At 36.4% G+C, this 18,737-nt stretch overlaps 2 protein-coding genes across 2 annotated transcripts; both read right to left on the bottom strand.

Annotated features, from left to right (window-relative positions):
- Positions 1-1,243: 1,243 nt before the first annotated feature.
- On the bottom strand, positions 1,244-6,282 carry LOC132163899 (RNA-binding KH domain-containing protein). The gene is made up of 8 exons (XM_059574276.2): positions 5,967-6,282; positions 5,460-5,585; positions 5,299-5,338; positions 5,089-5,171; positions 3,878-3,955; positions 3,719-3,772; positions 3,425-3,559; positions 1,244-3,280 (listed from the first exon to the last, which is right to left on the bottom strand). The coding sequence occupies exons 1-8, from the start codon at positions 6,273-6,275 to the stop codon at positions 1,559-1,561; spliced, it is 2,547 nt and encodes an 848-aa protein (XP_059430259.2). The 5' UTR covers positions 6,276-6,282; the 3' UTR covers positions 1,244-1,558.
- Positions 6,283-10,044: 3,762 nt separating this feature from the next.
- LOC132163652 (transferases, transferring hexosyl groups) lies at positions 10,045-14,365 on the bottom strand. The gene is made up of 8 exons (XM_059574020.2): positions 13,934-14,365; positions 13,752-13,857; positions 13,486-13,578; positions 13,202-13,397; positions 12,565-12,743; positions 12,121-12,368; positions 11,606-11,775; positions 10,045-10,501 (listed from the first exon to the last, which is right to left on the bottom strand). Exons 1-8 carry the CDS (start codon positions 14,280-14,282, stop codon positions 10,343-10,345), a joined length of 1,500 nt encoding a protein of 499 aa, XP_059430003.2. The 5' UTR covers positions 14,283-14,365; the 3' UTR covers positions 10,045-10,342.
- Positions 14,366-18,737: the final 4,372 nt, after the last annotated feature.

Raw genomic sequence — 18,737 nt, 5'->3', positions numbered from 1 at the left:
CTATTTCACATCTAGAAATTCTAGAAAATTCCTCATTTGAAACAGAGATGTAAATAGCATTTATAGCTTTGTCATTCGCAGTAGCATTATTCTTTTCCTCCGTTGTCCATTCAGCAATTACTTTGTCTGGACGTGTCCATCCAGATTCAACAATATGCCAAATATTAATGGATTTAAAATAAGCTCTCATACGAATTTTCCAAAGCGTATAATTTGTTCCGTCAAAGACGAGAAGAGAATTAGGAGCAACCGTAAGAGACATTTGATATGGAGTCTCGGATCACACTCAGGAAATAAATCCTTCACAGAGTGAACCCGCTCTGATACCAATTGAAAATTCTAAAACGACTCCAAACGACACCTATTCAAATGTCTAGGTGATTCACAAATATTAAGCGGAATAAGATCTGACCTAACAATCAATAATCAACCAAATACAGATATGTAATGAAAATCAAGAACACAGATATTTGGTTACGAAGAGGAAACCATTTAGAGAACTCTCTAAATGTAAAACCTCTCCGGGGCAGCCAAACCCAGGAAATCAATCCACTATAAGAAGAATAAGGAATACAAGAAGAATTACAAAACCTTTGCAATTTACTCTTCCTTGTACACGACAAGCGACCCACTTGACTTCTACCGCAGTAGCCCTTTCCAGAACATCTGGCACAATTCTTCTATACGATTTCCTTTCACCGGAACTCCGATTGGCTTCACGTATTTAATCCCTTCTCAAATAAGCTAGAACAATATCTCTCTCTAAGCTCTCTGATTTTGCTCTCCAAAATACGTACATCTAAATGTAGCAAAATCGTGTTTAAATAGAAAATAAGCCTAATAAGTCAGCCAGGTCCGGACCCTGCAGATCTGAGGTCCGGACATGCCTCATAAAATGCACTTTCGGGAACTGGGGTCCGGACCCGGGGAATTGAGGTCCGGACCCTGCTTGAAAAATCAAGTTTCTGGAAATGGGGTCCGGACCCGGCTTCTGGAGGTCCGGACCCGTACTGTCCAGTCTTCATCAACAACTCCGATCGATGGGCGTTTGTGGTCCGATTGAGCTGAAATTTTGCAGGGACGTTCATAACACATGAATCTACATTATGAACGGTGGAGATTGGATTCTGAGCATTCTATATCAGTGTTTGAGCCGTGAACAGTAGCATCTGCATTTTGGAACTGAATTAAGCCAACACAAGAACTAACACTTGTTCATCTCAATGCTGTATTGTTCTGAAACAATTCAAATTCAAACTTCATTCACAATTCATGACCAGAAAATGGGCAATGACGGACTATGACAAGGAAAGACGGATACAATCAGTGTCAAAAAACATAAAAATAAAAAGAAATGTTGCGAAAAAGTTTTTTGCTATCAATAATCAGATTACAAAGAGAAACATCTCACCTCTATAGACATACTAAATTTATACACCTCTTTTGGCCCTACCGAACCTTCTAATGGTTAGCCGACATATGCAGTACTAACTCAAAAACTATTCCATTGCGATTGAGGCCATCAAATTCTCGTAGTCTGGATCTCACCCTTGCAGGATTATCCATCTGCCTTGGAGGTAGGTACAGACGTGGGTGAAAAAGGATCATAAATTTGCTGTCCTCCAGAATTAGAAGGCGGCTTACTAGAAGCAAAGGAGAAAGTGTTGCCAAATTGTTGATTTGGAGCCAATAGGATCTCTGGCCTAGTGCGTGCTGGGTAATTTTGTTGAAGTTGCAGAGGATTCCCCGACCTAGGAACCATAGGACCGGGCAAACTCGGCATTTGGGGAGCTGGACTGAAGCTCCTTGGGGCCATTTGTGAGAGTGGAGTCCTGGGCGCAACATTTGCATTTGGAAATGCTGGAAGTCTGTGTGCACCTGTCGGGCTTTGGGCATAGGGAGCAGCAGATACAGGGGCTTGAGGCTGACCTACTGGATTGCTGAACTGTGGCCTCTGAAAGACTTGATTGACAGGTTGAGTTATTTTGGGCACACCCGACTGGAAAGATGGTACCTGAAGTGCTGGAAGCTGCACCTGCTGAGAACTCTGAATAGCAGGTTGTCTGCTTGACGTGGGTACTGCTTGAGAGACTAGATTATGTGGCCGGTGAGGTTGAAAAGTAAAATCACCAGAAGTTGGAGCTGACACTGTCGGTGGTTTTATGGGAGTGAAGCTTGGTGCACTTCCAGAAACAGAATTTGGTACTCCTGATCCATGTAAAGGAATTGATGCAGATCCCAATACAAGGTTTACAGATGACTTAGGTGCAGGTGCTGGTGCTGATGTTTGATGTAATGAAGCGGAAAATGCAGCTGGATGCCCCCCTTGAGGCGGTGGATTTGACGCAAAATGCGGAGCTCCAATAGGACGGTTAGCAGCAGCACCTGAAAGCTGGGTAGGGGATGGCCTAGATGAAAAGTTCATAGGTGAAACCAAACTGGCTGTTGATATGTTTGAAGGAGGTGCCACGGATGCAACACCTGGTTGTGGATTTTGAGGATGAGACCTGTTAGGTGGAACCATATGTGGAGCCATGTGCCCCATGTTGCTCAGACCTAGAGATGCTGAATCACTAGCACTGGCAGGGCCTCCAGACCATACACTAGAGCTCCCAGCAGGGGTCCAAGGTCGGTCAGGCATTGATCCAGGTGGAGCACTAGACATGGGTTGCGGAAGTGAAGCCATTAGTGACCCCATGATAGGTCCTGGCCTTGTTGGTGGGGGTTGGCTACCAGTAAATGGAGGTGGAGCTGAAAAATTAGGCTGAGCTGATGAGGGCTGTAAAGCCATCATGGAAGGATTTCTCAATGGGCCAATATGTCCTAAAGGACGTGGTTGAGCCATGTAAGGATGCTGTAGAATTTGTGTAGGTGGCTGTGGTCTAGGCAGAAAATGTGGGTTTTGGAGAATTGAGTTGAGTCCAGCTGCTGGAATTGGTCGAGGCCCAAACAAAGAAGGCATGTTTGAAGGATTCATAAATGATGAAGATAAATGGACCGGATTGTTGAGAAGTGGTGCTGAAGAATTTGGAGAGGGGATGAAGCCGGGAGATGCATGCATTACACTGTGAGATGGGCCTGATGGGAACCATGGACTGTGGAATTGAAATTGACCTTGTAAAGAAGTGTGTGTAGGTCCAGCCATAGGTTGTTGTACTCCCTGATTTACTAGAGTAGTAGGATCTATATGGGAGGTGGCTGCAACTTGGCTTTGAGTAAGAACATCCATGCTATCCCCAGAAACTGAAGTAGAGCTTGCAGAAACCGCATCCAAATTTCCCTAAATAAAAGGTAATTGGTAGTTAGCATTACTAAATGTTATAATAAAACTCAGCAAAATAATAAGAAATCATCAAAAGGCTTTAGAATATAGTAGCAACCACGAGTCAGAGCTTATTACAATCTTTAAAACAAATAAACTCACCGCTACTGAGGTGACTAGCAGTTCAATTACAGAAACCGCTGCATCAACTTTCTCAAATGTCTCAGCTGATATTTGAACATATAACTCTTCATAAGCACCCTGGATTTCATTTCCATCAGATGATTTAATTTCTCCCTGGAAATGAACAAGTCAGAATGCAAAAAACAAAAGTCAATATCGCTAAGCCTTAATCTTGTTACATCTTTAAGAAACCATTTCTTGATAGATCTTTTCTGAGAAATCTATGTTCAAATCTGACCGTCACTTCTTTCTTTCCTTTAACCAAAGAATTACCTTCTCTCCTGTCTCTGCTTTGGTACCATAAACTCGTATTTTGGCTCCAGTTTCCTGTAATGCATGTAGCAGATGACAACAAGGTATTGCCATATTTATTGATAAAAACTGACTAATTCTTAGTACATTGTTGTACAATTGATGAAACAAACTTCTTACTTTTTCTAACCGCTTTTGATTATCACCTCCAGGCCCAAATATTAGGCTAATAAGATTGAATCCAGGATATTTTTTGACCTGTAGAGGCAATATTCCCCACATGGTAGCATTAGGAAATAAAAAGTTATCATTGGTGTCAACAAAACTTGAAATCTTGAGAACAAGATGATATGAGAGTAAAACTGATTGCCTGGGTAATAACATAAAAATAAAATAGCAATAAAACAGAGTTGCATCTGTGTACATATAAATTTCATGATTAAAGAGGCAGTAAGTTTGAATTATACACCTTTTTTCTTCCTCAAAGCAATCACAATCACACACACACACACACAGAGTATCAGCTTCTACAAACACACACAGAGTGTCAGCTTCCAGATTCCACTGCTAACTATGCAGCATCTCAGTTTATTTAAACATATTTTGCTCAAAAAGCCTGCAAGATCTCTTCCTCATAAAAGGGTTCAAGTATAAAACAATCATTTGCAGCTCAAAGGGTTTCTTTCGGTACATGTTTAAAAACTTCCCAAGATTGACTTTTAAACAGTTTTCGAGCAAAATTAAATGCAAGCCAAAGATATGAGCTTGGCCTCTAAAGTGGTTTCCTACTACAATTAAGCCAAGAAACTGACAGTTTGATGGTGTTATTCAACACTTATTTATCGTAAACAAGTACATTAGTGTGGGGGGCTGCTTTGCACCACTGTCCAAGCTTGAGATTGGCCACTTACTTTTGAAAAAAAACAAAAAAAATCCATTCTATAATAATTGCAAGAGATTCCAACCTTCTCAAAAGGCCCCAAATATTCTCACTCACAAACAAGTCGAGCCAATAAAAATTATTTTGAATACATACTTGTAATAATATTACCATTAAAAAATATTTTTTTGACTCCTATTGTCACATAACTTTTATATTCATCAAAAAATATTATCATTAAAAAAGGAAAAAAAAAAGTATTTATTTAATTATTTTTTAACATGAATGAAACCATTGAGTATTATAATTTTGTATTTGGTATATTAATCAGTTCTATTATTAGAAAATCATTTAAGAAATTTGAGAATAAACCCTCTTTTCTAATAGTTGCATATCCACAATGCATTGCTATTGTCAAGATAAAGCAAATGAGAATTTGTAATCTTTATCCCAGCATATAAAATGGGAGATAGAAAAGCAGGTGCAACAAATGGTTAGAAACCAAACTTACAGGGATAGGAACTGTTGACTCTTTCAATAAAGGTTTATAATCAGGTGGGACCTTGTAACTTGGATTCAGTTTCAAAATTTCTCCTGGATGTCATCAACAAAATAAAAATTATGCAAATACAAAGTAAAAGGGGGAAGAAGAAGAAAAAAAAAAAGAAAAAAAAAGAGAGAGATAAAAGAAGATACAATCTGGAAATGATGTCAAACACACCTATAGCTTCCCGCTTTTCAAGTTCCAATAATTCTGAGTTCTACATCCAAAAAATCTAATGTTAGTGCTTAAAACTTATTATAATATCCAAGATGAATCATGAAATTCCCTAGAAATCAACAAGCAATAATTGAGGAGCCCAATGACAACAGTGACTCTACCTTATTATTACTTTGAGGACTTGGAGACCTGGGATCTGGATTCTCGGCTGCTATTGGTGAGCCTTGAGGGTCCCTAAACTCCAAAGATCCCAATTTCAGCTGTTGTGTAATTTGATCCAATCGTGTCTGCTCAAAATTGTACCACCACACAGGCAGTAATATCACTTAGTGGCACCTGGAATGGGAAGCTTCCATGCGAACCATTCACACGGAAGATGCTGACATTTTAACACCCAATAGGAAAAGGGAAATTTTCAATTGCCACCAGCTGAGCAATATTTATTCCCCCACAAACTGGGGCAAAATGCCTCCAACCTACCCTAGATCTGAAATTTTCTCATCTAATTGAAAAGTTTCTAAATGAATCATGTTTCCTAAAACTTCGTTTTGGTAAATTACATTTCCAAAAATTAAAATAATTTTGATAAATTTGGATTAACGACTTTAAGAAGAGAAATCAGATCAGAGAAAAGATGACAAAACATGACTTGAAAAGAATCGCTGTACCTGATAAGCTAAGGCTCTTCCCTTTTTGACAGCAGCATCCTGTGTCAGATCAGGGCCCCATTTTGTTTTCCTCTGCACCAGTTTGGTACTTTCCTCATTAGCTGCATCACCACTTCCTAGCTTTTTACCTCCTCGGATGATGGGAATTAATGAGCCTGACAATTTGTTTTTTGGAATAACAAATCCAGATTTTGTAGCGAACATAGAGACCTTTGGGCTACTAGTTGTTGGTGCAGATGAAGTACTTGATCCAGACATCTTAGTACTGTGAGGCTCAAAAGCAGATGTTGTGTCGACCTTTGCACTCATCCTCCCTAGTTACTTTCCACACAAAAAGCAAATATGTAAAATATAAGTCACAAAGAAAGATTTCAATCATTTCAAAGTTTCATTTCAAGTCGGTCTGTCATAAAAGGACCAAAATAAAAAAGAACGTGTTTGTTAAAGTTCAAAGATTTAGACAATCGTCCTCAATATATAATGTGGTTTAACAACCAGGAGCTTTCAAACAACTAGAATCAAAAACATAGTAGATGCAGCTAAGATGTAGGAACTGGCGTATGAAAAGAGTTCTTTTAGAAAAGAGAAGAAGATTGTCCCATCCACCTAGAGCCAGCTAGATAAAAAGCACCAATAGTACAGACCTAATCTGCCCTTAAGGTAATGTGATCTAGAGGAACTTTCTTGAAGCCCAAGAATGGGAATAGTATATTTCAACCCATAAATCAGATGAGACCAGGAACCTTCTAGCTACACCCATAGCACAAATGCAGTCCATCCCATTGGGTGATAATATTATGAAGCAACATGCGTTACTCTCTGATTGGGAATTACACTTCATCATACTCACATTTTTTTCTTTTTCTCTTGTCTGTTCACTACAACAGACTCTTGATACCTACATTTAACATCCCTTTCTTTTCCTCCCTCTTCGAAAAGAAAAATAGAAAGGGCATGATGGTGCGAATCCCTACCCCTTCATTGATTAAATTAAAGAAGACAGATGAGGGGATGTGTTCCATCACTAGTTGTCCCAAAAGCTTAAGAATGAATTTAATCATTTAATTAATATTCTAATACACTCCTTCTCATGTATGGGCTCAAACTATCCCTCAATAAGTGAGGCCCAACACATAGTATATTTAATTGAAATGACAGAGGAGCTCAAACTACCCCTAAATAAGTAAGACCCAATACGTGGAATATTTAATTGAAACGAAAGGTGAATGACAGAAACAAGGTTTGAACTCAAAAGCTTAAACTGATAGAAAATGATAAATTTAATAATTTAATTAATATTCTAACACAACATGCTCATATTTCAAAAGGCCATTGTTAGAAAAAACATATGCATTAAGGACAGGAGTACGAATGGATGAAGCTGTTGCCTATAAATTCAGATTACCAAGAAATGACATTCATATTATGGATAGACATTCTTTCAAGCATTAGACCATTTCGCAAAGCACCCACAACAAGCACTTGCTGGCTGCTTAGAAGATTGCGTAAACACTGTCCCATGTTCCCATAAACACTAAAGTATAATTTCCATCTATTTCTTTTTCATGTTTCATCATATTAAACCACGCCACGCTTAATTTACTCACAAAATTGTGTACTGGTATATAACAGTGGCGCGCACACGTGCAGTAAATATGAACTATCAAGAACAGTTAATACTTAAATATCATCCAGAATAAGTTCCTCCCACAGATTAATCCAATTATTCTAATTTCTCGTATTACCATTTTTCTAAAAAAACTAATTAACAAACTTACAAAACAATGAAAAAAACTTAAATAAATAAATATACAGAAATGGTCCCAATATATATACATATATCCAAAATCTCAAAATTCTTATCTTTTCCTCAGCTTTCTCGGCAACCAAACAGAAAATAAAATACAAAATACATACATATATACAACTATATATATTTATATATCTTAGCGCGCGCGCGAGAGAGAGAGAGAGAGAGAGAGGAGGGGGGAGAGTACCAGTAGAAGGGTGTTAGTGTCTCAGATTTGGGGCGCATGACAGAGAAGAGCCGAAAACGGTGCGTTTTAATCGGGATTCTCTCACTCCGATGCCTCTGAGTAAAGGAAGTGTCTAGAGCAAAGTTAATTTTCCGATTTCCGATTTCCGATAGCGTTATTTGATACAAAGGTATGGGCCACTCTTCAAGGGCCCATTAAACTTCAAACCAACCCATTTCAATGTGTCTTAATACTTGATCACTTCTTCTTTTTTTTCTTTTTTTTTTCTTTTTTAAGGAATCATACCTAATCACTGCTTAGTTATCAACTAAGTCTTGATTTCAGTCGTTTGATTTGTTGGAATTATCAAATTAATCTTGCAATTTGATTAGATTTCCAACAGCTTGAATGCTTCTTTTTTTTCTTTTTTTAAATTAGTTTATTAAACTAACTTATGTCTTAAGAGTATATAATTACTGTTGGCACTTGTAACACGTGACAAAAGGTAACAAAAAAATATTGATTTGCAATTGCAAGAAGTAATTGTAACTCGGTAAGGAGTCGCATGAGGCCTAGTTATTAACTTATTATGTACAATTACTATTGAATTATGTTCGAAACTTGTTAGATTTTTGGGCGTTCTGTCTTTAGTATTGCAAGAGAGTTTAAATGTCATTTTTCTATCTTTCTTCTATACAATTTAAAAATCAGTATAAATACGTCCAAGATATCATTGAAGATAGTTATCTAATTGTATTTAATTATTGAATAAATATTTTAATTCAATTCACGTCATCCATATTCATTACAATACAATTTACATTCAAATTATAAACCAAAAAAAAGCTAAACTTCATATTTCAAGTTAAGTCATGATATCTATGAAAATGAATTGATCAGACAAGTTGATTATTTCAACTTTGAATCTTGTAGAATTTCAATAGTTGATGAGTGCATAAGGACGTCGAAGGATCTTTCTTGAAATTCACAGATACCATTTGGTTTTCTATTATTATTAACAAGTAAAATAGTTAGTACTATGTATTACTATTTTGGTCATACTTTACCAAATTACTTACTTGTAAAGAACCGATAACTATCAATTTTTTTACCCCAATTAGTGCCACCAATGACATGAATAAGAAAGTAGTGTCGTGGAGAGGAGGAGGGAGTAAAAACCATTTTCTCCTTGACAAGTACTAACATGGGAGGGCATGAAGATCCTTATACTCATTTTTGCCAAGGAAAAATAATGAAGATATTTTTAATTTACTCCAATATCTCATACGCAAATGAGTCATGTGGTAAAAAAAAGAAAAACGAGTTAGCATTGAAAAGACCTTACCTCAACCGTCCTAAAAAAAAACTTTTTTTTGCAGGTTTTTATATTAAAATCACTTAAATAAAAGAAGAACAAAAAATAAAGATAGTATGATGTATCATGACTCTTGTGAAATTAACCTCCATAAGTTACTCATGACTTTGCGTAAATGTGAAAAGAATGTTGATTATGGCATAGAGTCCACAACCATTAGAATTTTATCATATGTTAGTAATGATTTTGTTAGCATCGATATGCAATAGAAAAATTAATTTTCTAAAAAAAATTAATGACTTGTAAATGCTAGCGATTCGTTATCTAAAACAAACTTAAGCATGAAAGTGTTCGAAATATTACAACTTTTATTATAATTTCTTTTCCAACCATGTGGCAATTAAATTTAATTCTTATTAGTTAACGTGTAAAGTGTCATGTGATTTATCACATTAAAGCAGTCAATTACATCTTTTAGGTAAACTAAGAAGAAAGGATTTGACTTAGGTGCTCTAAAGAAAAACTATAATATGGTCCAGATTTAATTCCAAATTTTTCACCAGAAATAGTTAAATTAAATATGGACCATTTAAAAAATTACAACACATATACTATACTTTTTTCTTACACACTTGAGCCAAATCCGATAAGAAATCATAGTATCCTCCCTAGACATACAAGAACATAGCCTCCTATGTCAACAAACATTAGAGATGGATAATTCAGTTTGGCTTGCTTTTCTTTATTTTTTCCTCAGATTAAAACAGGGAAAGGGGGAGGGCACCGATACAACAAACACAACATAGATAAAGAACTGGCAACCCAACAATAAGCTCGGTCTAATTCAACTATGTTTCATCTCAAATAATTTACATGCAAAATGTTGCTGTGTCAGACTAATTTACATGCAAAATCATATACTAAAACAAAGAGATCACGCTTTACAATGATAAGACTATAGATTTTGATTTTAACTCTATCATTCAGTGCAGGAACACAATCCAAGCCGAGGAGAATGGCACAAACCCATGAGCACTTGGAAAAGCTCTTAGCTCCCGTGATAAGAGGTACACAAATGTAGCTTATCATGTGAAAGGATAGAAGTTTGAAAATAGTAGACTACCAAGAAGGATGTAGGCTGCAGAGTATGCACAAATCAGATATGCCCATTTCTTCCGATACACCATCAAATGTGAGGCAAACCAATAAAGGGGAGGGCTGGAAGACAAAAAGCGTGTAGCCACCTGCCAAGAATCAATCATCAGTAAAAAGTGGTACATGGTGATGTTGGGATATTTAAACCACCTTCAGATAGCAGCAATGGAAAAAGAAAAAACATTTGTACTTAGAAACAGCTGCAGCCTACAAGCAAAAGCACATCGGTTCAAGCAAAGTTTATATTTATTAAAAATAACCAGCAAGCGAGCAACAATTTTTCAAAAGGTTATACAACAGGATCACTATCATGGAAGAATATAAGGCCACAGGACAGATCCTGTGAAGCTTCTTTCATAAGATACTAATTGAAAGATTATAAGCTTTGTTTGTTAACGTTTTTTCATTCTTCCTTTTGTTTTCTGTTTTCAAAACAAAAACATTAATAAACCCAAAATACTCAAAACTAGTTTCAACTTTATGTCACATCATAACATTTTTTTAAACAAAAAACACCGTCTAAAAAACATTAACAAACAGACCCAGCTCTAAGACCAGCATTACAAACCCTCTCGGAATGGAGACTCCTAGTTTCAAGATTATTTGGAAGTACTTCATGCTTGGTAGAAACAAATAAGTAATCAAATAAACAAGAAATATACATATATTCATGTGTGCTCATATTATCTTTGAGAAAAAAAAAAAGCGGGGTTTGTCTTAGCAAAGTTATGCACAATTTCATTAAAGTTGGGTGTTTTTTCTTCTTTCCTTTTTGTTATTGGGATAGACGAGTATAAATCCATTCATGGAACTGTACACCTTTCCTCAGCCACTTAACAACATAACCTCGTATAGTGGGTTAACTTTTAGGAGCCTTAGGAAAATTGTAATGACAGCATGTACCTTTAAATCCCAGTAATTTGCTAACTTTCACCAGTGACCAAAAAGATGAAAACTTGGTGGGGGTAATCTAGTCCTACTTCCAAACTTATGAAAATTTTTGGACATAAGCCCCGCAGGCCTTCATCCGATTATCAGCAGGCATGCCCTTTACATTCACAAAACAAAATTGATCCAACCAAAAAAAAAAAGCAACTGATGATAACAAAATTTCATAAAGCTGAATTTACAAGCTATAAAATCCTCAACACATTGAAGAGATCAATTTAAGTTACTAGATGAATGAGTCTAACCTGCACATGCATGACAAAAAATGCTGTAGCTGCCATAAATCCCAAGTGCAGAATAAACGGGAGAACAGAGACAGATAAGTATCCCAGCTTCACTATAGAATCATTTTCTGATGGGAGAACAACAGGATCGCCCCTGATCATATGCTTCCTCTGTCTAAGATTGTGATATTCTGTTACAAGCAATCATTCGAAATGGTGTTTACACGTTAGAATGAAAATGGAGTATAACAACTCCCAAGAAGATAGTTAGCTCATGTGCATGATTGCACATACTCAGGCAGATGCACAAAACTACAGGCTACAGTATAGGCGAAAGATATTAAGATGAGTCACAACTAAAAATGAAATCAGGCACTCTACAAAAAGAGGCCAAAAGAAATGTCTTAAGCCAGGTCCAACTGATTATCTAGCCAGGGCTTCAACTATTCACGATTTGATGTATTATATCTTCCCTACAATGGATGGTTAAGTCAACTGGTTTCAAAAAGTAATTTCTAATTCGGTGAAAGTAATACCTTGCTTCTTAGAAGAAGATTCCTCTGGAATACGAGCAATATTTGATCTTGGACCTAACTCCAGAGAGAAAAGCACAGCTGAAGAATTCTTTTCCTCAGTAGAAGCTCGTAATCCCAGTGAGAAAAAGATTTCAGGCCTTGACTTTGCATAATAGACGATTGAACAAAGTGCCAAAGACAATATAGGGGAGGCGAGTAAAAAATTCGGCAACTGTTTTAACTGAAAATATCTCAAGAAACCTACCCCCCTGGCATCAAAAGAAACCATCAAGTTCCATATAAAATTTAACATTTACATGCTTCCTTTGTATTTTCTTAATAAGACAAAGAAAATTTAAATACACATACAGAGCTAAACTTCAAGCGTTGAAGCTGCCATATAAAACGATAAGGAGATTAACAAGGTGGAAAAGGCCACCATCACGAGTTAAAAAATGAGCGCACCAATAATGACTTTGAATATAGTTGTACAGTAGAGGTACTCTTGCTTTGCACCAGGGCCTCATTTGATCTGAGGAACGTCCTAGACAGATGTTGTAGTATCCATATGCTTGAAAAGCAATAAATGGAGTGAAAATACATATGCAACGCAAAGCTCCAGCAATAAGGACCTGTATTGCCAACTGGCGTAGAAATAAGAGTTACTAAAATCAGCAGCCACTATGCATCAATGGAAAACTAAATGTAGCTTTGCACACAATACATGTTACCTACTTGCCAAACATCAAAACAATAACCTTTGACAGACTGATTTCTAGGTCTAACATGGAGAACATTTTGGCTGACAAGAACAACTGTTTCCTTTTGAGCTAGAGCCTAATGGGTCTATCTAGATGAACGAAAAAATAGCACCCAGTTCAAATTAGTGTTGTTTAGGCATTTGGGGGCAGGTGAAAGTAAACCGTTCATCCTAACGATATGCATATTTCGAAACTAGCACAGTCGAACATGCAAACTTGTTTTGTCAAACGTGAGATGGACAAAAGGTCTATTTTTGTTCTTTGCTTCAGCCAAGATACTTTCCACGGAAACAAACAAACAATAGCCTCGATTGTAAACAGGAACAAATGTTTTCGCTTACATAAGCACGCTTTTCGATGAACACAGCATCATAAGCTCGATGCAATGTCTGGAAACAGAAATAACCAGCATTAAGCACTCCATTAGACCTCGCACAACCAGAGAGAGCAAACCAAAGAACAGCAACGCTATTTCCACCAGTTACTAAGTGGTATAACCCTCCAACCGAAAGCAGGGCATACAAACTCTCCGAATATCTGTCATAACAAGGACATGAACAATGTCTTAGTTTTGATTTAACTTTTTTGTAGATACCAATTTAAATCGAAAGAAACTGAACATTACATTGATGAATAAAATATCGAAGCCGGATTGAAGCAAAACAAAATCGAAGCCCGCAATGCGGCTTCAGGATTCTTCAAAATAATAACTGAAAGCCTGTTAGTGACAAGAGCAAGAACAACAACAACAACAACCAATCAGACCAAAAAAAAGACGAAAATTTGAAAGAAACCATTGATGTAGAATACCCAAACGAACAAGGTACTGAAAATAGAGGAAATCTCAGAAACCCAACAAAAAATCCCAGAAAACAAGTAAATTAAACTCACTTGTAAAAATAAATCGCCGCGAATACAAAGGCAATGTTGTTGATCACGTAGCCGGACAGCCCCAGCACCGCTCTGTATCCGATAAACGGTACCAAAGGCGCAAAGACTGAAATTAGCAAAGAAATTAAAATAAAATAAAATAATATAATATACATGAAATGACGAAAATGACCATCCCGCACCTGTGCGAGAGATGAAGGAAATGGCGAGGGGGAGGAGGGGGAGGAAGGCGTAGGACTGCTCGTACTCGTAGCCGCACTGGGCGTTGCGTACGAAGTAGACAGAGTCCCAGACGACACCGTTTTCGATGGCGGAGGCGAGCGAGGGAAAGAGAACGGGTGCGTTGGGGTCCTGACGGTGGTGGTGGTGCGTGAGGCAGGTAGGGTTGAGAGGAGCGGAGGTGTCGTAGGGGGATAGGAGGGTGCGCCAGATGAGGGTCAGGGCTAGGAGGAGGAGCCTCGAGAGAATTGCCGATCTGAGCACCACCGTCGTGTATGGCTTTGAAGGGACTGCGGTGGCGCTGCTCGTCATGTCACGGCGGAGTAAACGACTCTACGATTCAATTTCTCTCTCTCTCTTTCTCCCTCTTTTTGGTGCGACGTGCGTTTTTTCAAAAATGGGCCGTCAATTGGGAGACTCGTCCAGTCTTGGGCCTAGATTGAAGGGCCTAGATTTTTATTTTATTTTTATTTTTTTTCTAATTAAGGGCATGTGTCAAAGGATCGAAATCTCCACTAAATTGTCCAAAGTACTCTTATGGGAGCCCACTTGTTCGAGTTAGAAGGCGGGTTGTTTGAAACCGGCGTAGGAAGAATTAGGATCTTTTTCAATTCATTTGAGCGAGACATTATTTAGTTCTGCATAGAAAAGATAAATCTTTTAAATGCTCTTTAACATTCATTGTCCAAGACAATAAAATGACTAAAAATCTCAATCCAATGAATTCATGCATCGAAACTAATAAGAAGAGAAAGAAAAAAAAAAAAAAAAAAATCAAATTGTCATTCAATTGAAAAAGTTATCTCCAAACTTTTAATTAAAACAATATCTCTTCTAAATTACTAAAAAATTGACAATGTCCCAAGGCCAGCAAATCTGGACGTTTTTGTAAATGCATTTCTTCATTTCATAGGGACATGTACTCCCCAACCATAACATCCTCTTTAAAATTGCATTACTATTTTCATTTCACCATGGTCCCTTTATAAAAGTTCAGTTCAGTATTTATTGCATGTAGGCCTCAAGCCAGCTCAAGACTGATAAAATTCATCAATTAACGACTTTCTCTGTCAGTGTGTGTGGATTGCTCAATAAAAATGAACTTAAATTTTGTATAGGGTGGTCCTATTGACAGCAGTTTCCACTGGTCTTTTGGTTGGCCTCCAGAGTCAAGAATGCTGAAGAACTTGTGACACCAAATAATGAGATAGGGTTCTATAAAATCTCATATATGTGAGCGGGTTTTCAGACTTTACTCTGTTCGGATAAATATTCGGATAGCTCATGTCATATCGGCTCAAACACTCGGACCGTCTCAATACCTATCCAAACAAATGAATTCGAATAATCTCTTACATAAAGCTGCTCAAATCGAGTAATGTTAAGAAAGTTTTTTCTTTGTATTTTTGTGAAAATCATTCATTGCAGTGACAACATCATCCCCTGCCCTAAAGCTCCAAGTTGTACAATGTCCTATGTCCGCCACTGAGCCACTTTATTTGGCTAACAAAGTTTGCGGCTAATAATGTAAAATATTGCATAGATTTTTTTATTTATTTATTTATTTTATTTATTTTTTATTTTTTTATTTTTCACTACATAGAAGGAAAAGACATGGATAGCCCCAAGTAAAGGTGTAAAAATGGGCAGTAAAAATTCTTTTTGTATTTGCCATACGACTATTTGTAGGTGTAGGTTATCGCCAATTGGTAAATTTATAACTCTTAACTTCGAGTGAGCAGATATTATATTTACTATTCAAATATATGCGGACGGATAGAAGAATATGAGTAGGTAAAGACAGATAATATTTGCATCCACATACTTATATACGTATGAAATTGTTTTATAAAGCTAAAACTTATCTAGAAGAAAAGAGAGATAAAAATTCTAGAGATAATGCAGAGTCTCTCTCTATAATACTAGAAAGTGAAATAAAAGTACTATCGATTTATAGTATGTCAAATTTGAAAGATTTTAAGACCATAATATGACATTTCTTAGTACCTCTTGCCAACTTGGTTTTTCATTTATGAGTCTCATAAATTCCACCACCTATACTTCATTTGCCTTCTCTTTAGAATTTCTCTCTCTTTTCTTTTAAACAACACCAAGAAAAACTTCAAGAGTAGGAAAATTATAGATCTAGATATTCTCTCATCCCCTTTCACGGTAGTAATGCTTAGTGTCTTCTCTGTAGGTCCCACCGGTCTCCGTTTCTAGTGGGTTGCTTTAGATCTAGTTTGTAGATCTAGATCTACATCTAGTCTCTTAAACCTTAGATCTGATCGTCTTCTTCGGCCAAGGCATGTCTTCTGAATGGATGTCTACAATGTTGTGCTCCTCCACTATTGCTTGTGGAGTTTTCGTTTTTTTTTTTAATTCTGTTTGTTCTGGCCTTCGGGTTAAAGATGAATTTATTGTCCTGGCCTTCGGGTTGAGGATAGAGTAGATCGGTGTGGGGGCTTAACTCTCACAGCCAGTTTTTTAGTTTCTAGTTGTTTTCTATTTTTGTTTCGTATTTGGGCTACCCATGTCCTAGATCTAGTCTGCACGAAGCAGATCTGTTCTTTAAATGTAATTGTACATGAGTTAGCGGAAACTTGAAGTCATTTTTATGACTTTGAATCCTTCATAGTTTTTGCCTATGATTTTTCAGCGTTGTATGCTCTATGGTGTAAGAGCTTTGTGCTCGTAAAATTTCATCAATGGAAGTTCTATATTTTTCAAAAAAAACTAGTACAATAAATTAGTTACTAGTAATGTCATCATTTTAAGAATTGCATATGTTCTTGTTAAAAAAAAAATAAATAAATAAAAAAAAGAATTGGATATGTTCCACGTATGTAAAAGATTGAGTCTCCTATTAAAAATATTATAAATATGAGCAGCTAATATAATATAATTAGAGTGTTATCATTTCGCTAATGCTCAAATGTTTGATAAGATGTTAGAGTGCTCACCAATACCTTTTTTTTTAAAAAAAAAAAATTAAAAATTAAAAAAAAAAATTAAAATCTTTTAACATTATGAATATTTAAATAAAATAATAAAAGTTGATAGCTAAAATATAAGAGACGTGCTAAATGTACATTCTAGTCCATCTCTCATACATCCTTTTCCAGATCAACCATTGGATATGTATGAAGACATGTCCAATAGTTAATTTGATAAAAAAATAAAAAAAATAAAAGAAAATTTAAGAAAAACATTTCTCAAAATACGAAGCATGATATATGTAGTGGGTAAATAAAATAAAGAAAACTGCTTTATTAACTAAAATAAATAGTAAATTTATCGAGATATCCTACTTAAATGTGTCAATTTTCCTAACTACCGAGAAACATGACACTTCAATGGGCCAACTTAACGACAAAAGGCAAGAACACAGTTCCCTAAAAAAATAGAGGGCAAACGTTAATTACACAGACGATAACGTATCGAAAAGATATAGATCAGTGTTGTTTTCGAAAAAGAAAAGAGATAGCTAATGGTTTATAATATGATTTGACTTATAACTAGCTCCTATTAACGTTATGAGATTTATATATAACATAAATGAAACTTTTGTAGGAAGACGCGAATCGCATCATATTTTTTTCGAACACGAGTTGAATTAAACTTATCATCGTGCTAGATAATTCGTTCAAGATCTGTTCATTTATTTTTCGAACGAGCTCGAACATGTTCACCCACTACTCAATTAACTTATTTTTGTTCAAACCTTATTCATTCAATAAAGTTTTGTTATGCTATTGTTAAACAACAAGAGAAGACAAATTGGGGCCAGAATACCATATATGTTAATCTATGGGCAGTCACGGATTAATCCAAATAATCACGGATGTGCCCAAAATTGTTCACGGGTTGCCAAAACAAAATTAGCTGTTTCCTCTTCTTTGGTAATATATGATAAGAGAAATTCTAATAGAGAATGGTGCTCAAACCAAAGCATAGATTTAAAGGACAATTGAGTACCCTTTTTCTTTTCTTTTTTCTAATTGATTGAGTACCCTTTTATTTATCCAATCAGACAACTTGATCTTCCAAAAAGTATTAAGATCTTAGCCATCCAGTGTACTTCTGGATCAAGATGACCCAAATGGAGTATTTTGTAGAGCAAAAGAACAAAAAACAGTTCAATGTTTAGCTGTTCTAACATGACATACTTACAAAATTCAGGCATGTCTCTTTTAACTTTTCGTGTATATTTTATGAAGGATTTGGCTTGTCTCGAGTGATTAAATAAACTGGAGGTTTTTCGTGGTTCAAATTGCAAGATTGGGGTAGACTTCACTAACAATGGTAAAGGCTAAGATTTGTCTTGTAATCTCCGCCGTCTACTTAAATTACAGGATATCTTCAGTTATTTATATACTAGAGGCAAGTCAAATCATGTTATGAATATTGAATAATGCATTTGTGATCATAGTGGTGCACCCAAGAATAATTCATTTGGTAATGGGTCCTCGAGCCTAGGGTTGGTTGAATAAGGTCCATCTCACAAGCAACAGTACAAGCTAGCCATGTCCAATCAAGCCCTATACAACAGTCGTATCGGTCCCAGGAAAAAAACATATTGAGAAGATCATATTTGAACCATGTGCACCCTAACACCCCGATATTAGAGCATGAGATAGCAATTGCCTCACAAAGTGGGATTCATGGAATCAAATCAATTCTTCCTAAACCCTCCCTCCCCCGAAATGCCCATCACGTGGGAAACACTCAATAAAAAGAAGGGGAAGGGTTGATTTACATATGTGA

Source organism: Corylus avellana, chromosome 8, assembly GCF_965113065.1.
Source record: "Corylus avellana chromosome 8, dhCorAvel1.hap1.2, whole genome shotgun sequence".
Classification (NCBI taxonomy): Eukaryota; Viridiplantae; Streptophyta; class Magnoliopsida; order Fagales; family Betulaceae; genus Corylus; species Corylus avellana.
This window is presented reverse-complemented; position numbering and strand designations above follow the sequence as displayed.

Coding starts and splice junctions, on each gene's coding strand:
- LOC132163899 (XM_059574276.2), bottom strand. CDS start 6,275: ATGAGTGCAAAGGTCGACACAACATCTGCTTTTGAGCCTCACAGTACT. Junction 5,586..5,966: donor GAAGAGCCTTAGCTTATCAG/GTACAGCGATTC, acceptor AATTTTGAGCAG/ACACGATTGGATCAAATTAC. Junction 3,560..3,718: donor AAGCAGAGACAGGAGAGAAG/GTAATTCTTTGG, acceptor GTTCATTTCCAG/GGAGAAATTAAATCATCTGA.
- LOC132163652 (XM_059574020.2), bottom strand. CDS start 14,282: ATGACGAGCAGCGCCACCGCAGTCCCTTCAAAGCCATACACGACGGTG. Junction 13,858..13,933: donor TTCCTTCATCTCTCGCACAG/GTGCGGGATGGT, acceptor TGCTAATTTCAG/TCTTTGCGCCTTTGGTACCG. Junction 12,369..12,564: donor TATATTCAAAGTCATTATTG/GTGCGCTCATTT, acceptor TTTTGATGCCAG/GGGGGTAGGTTTCTTGAGAT.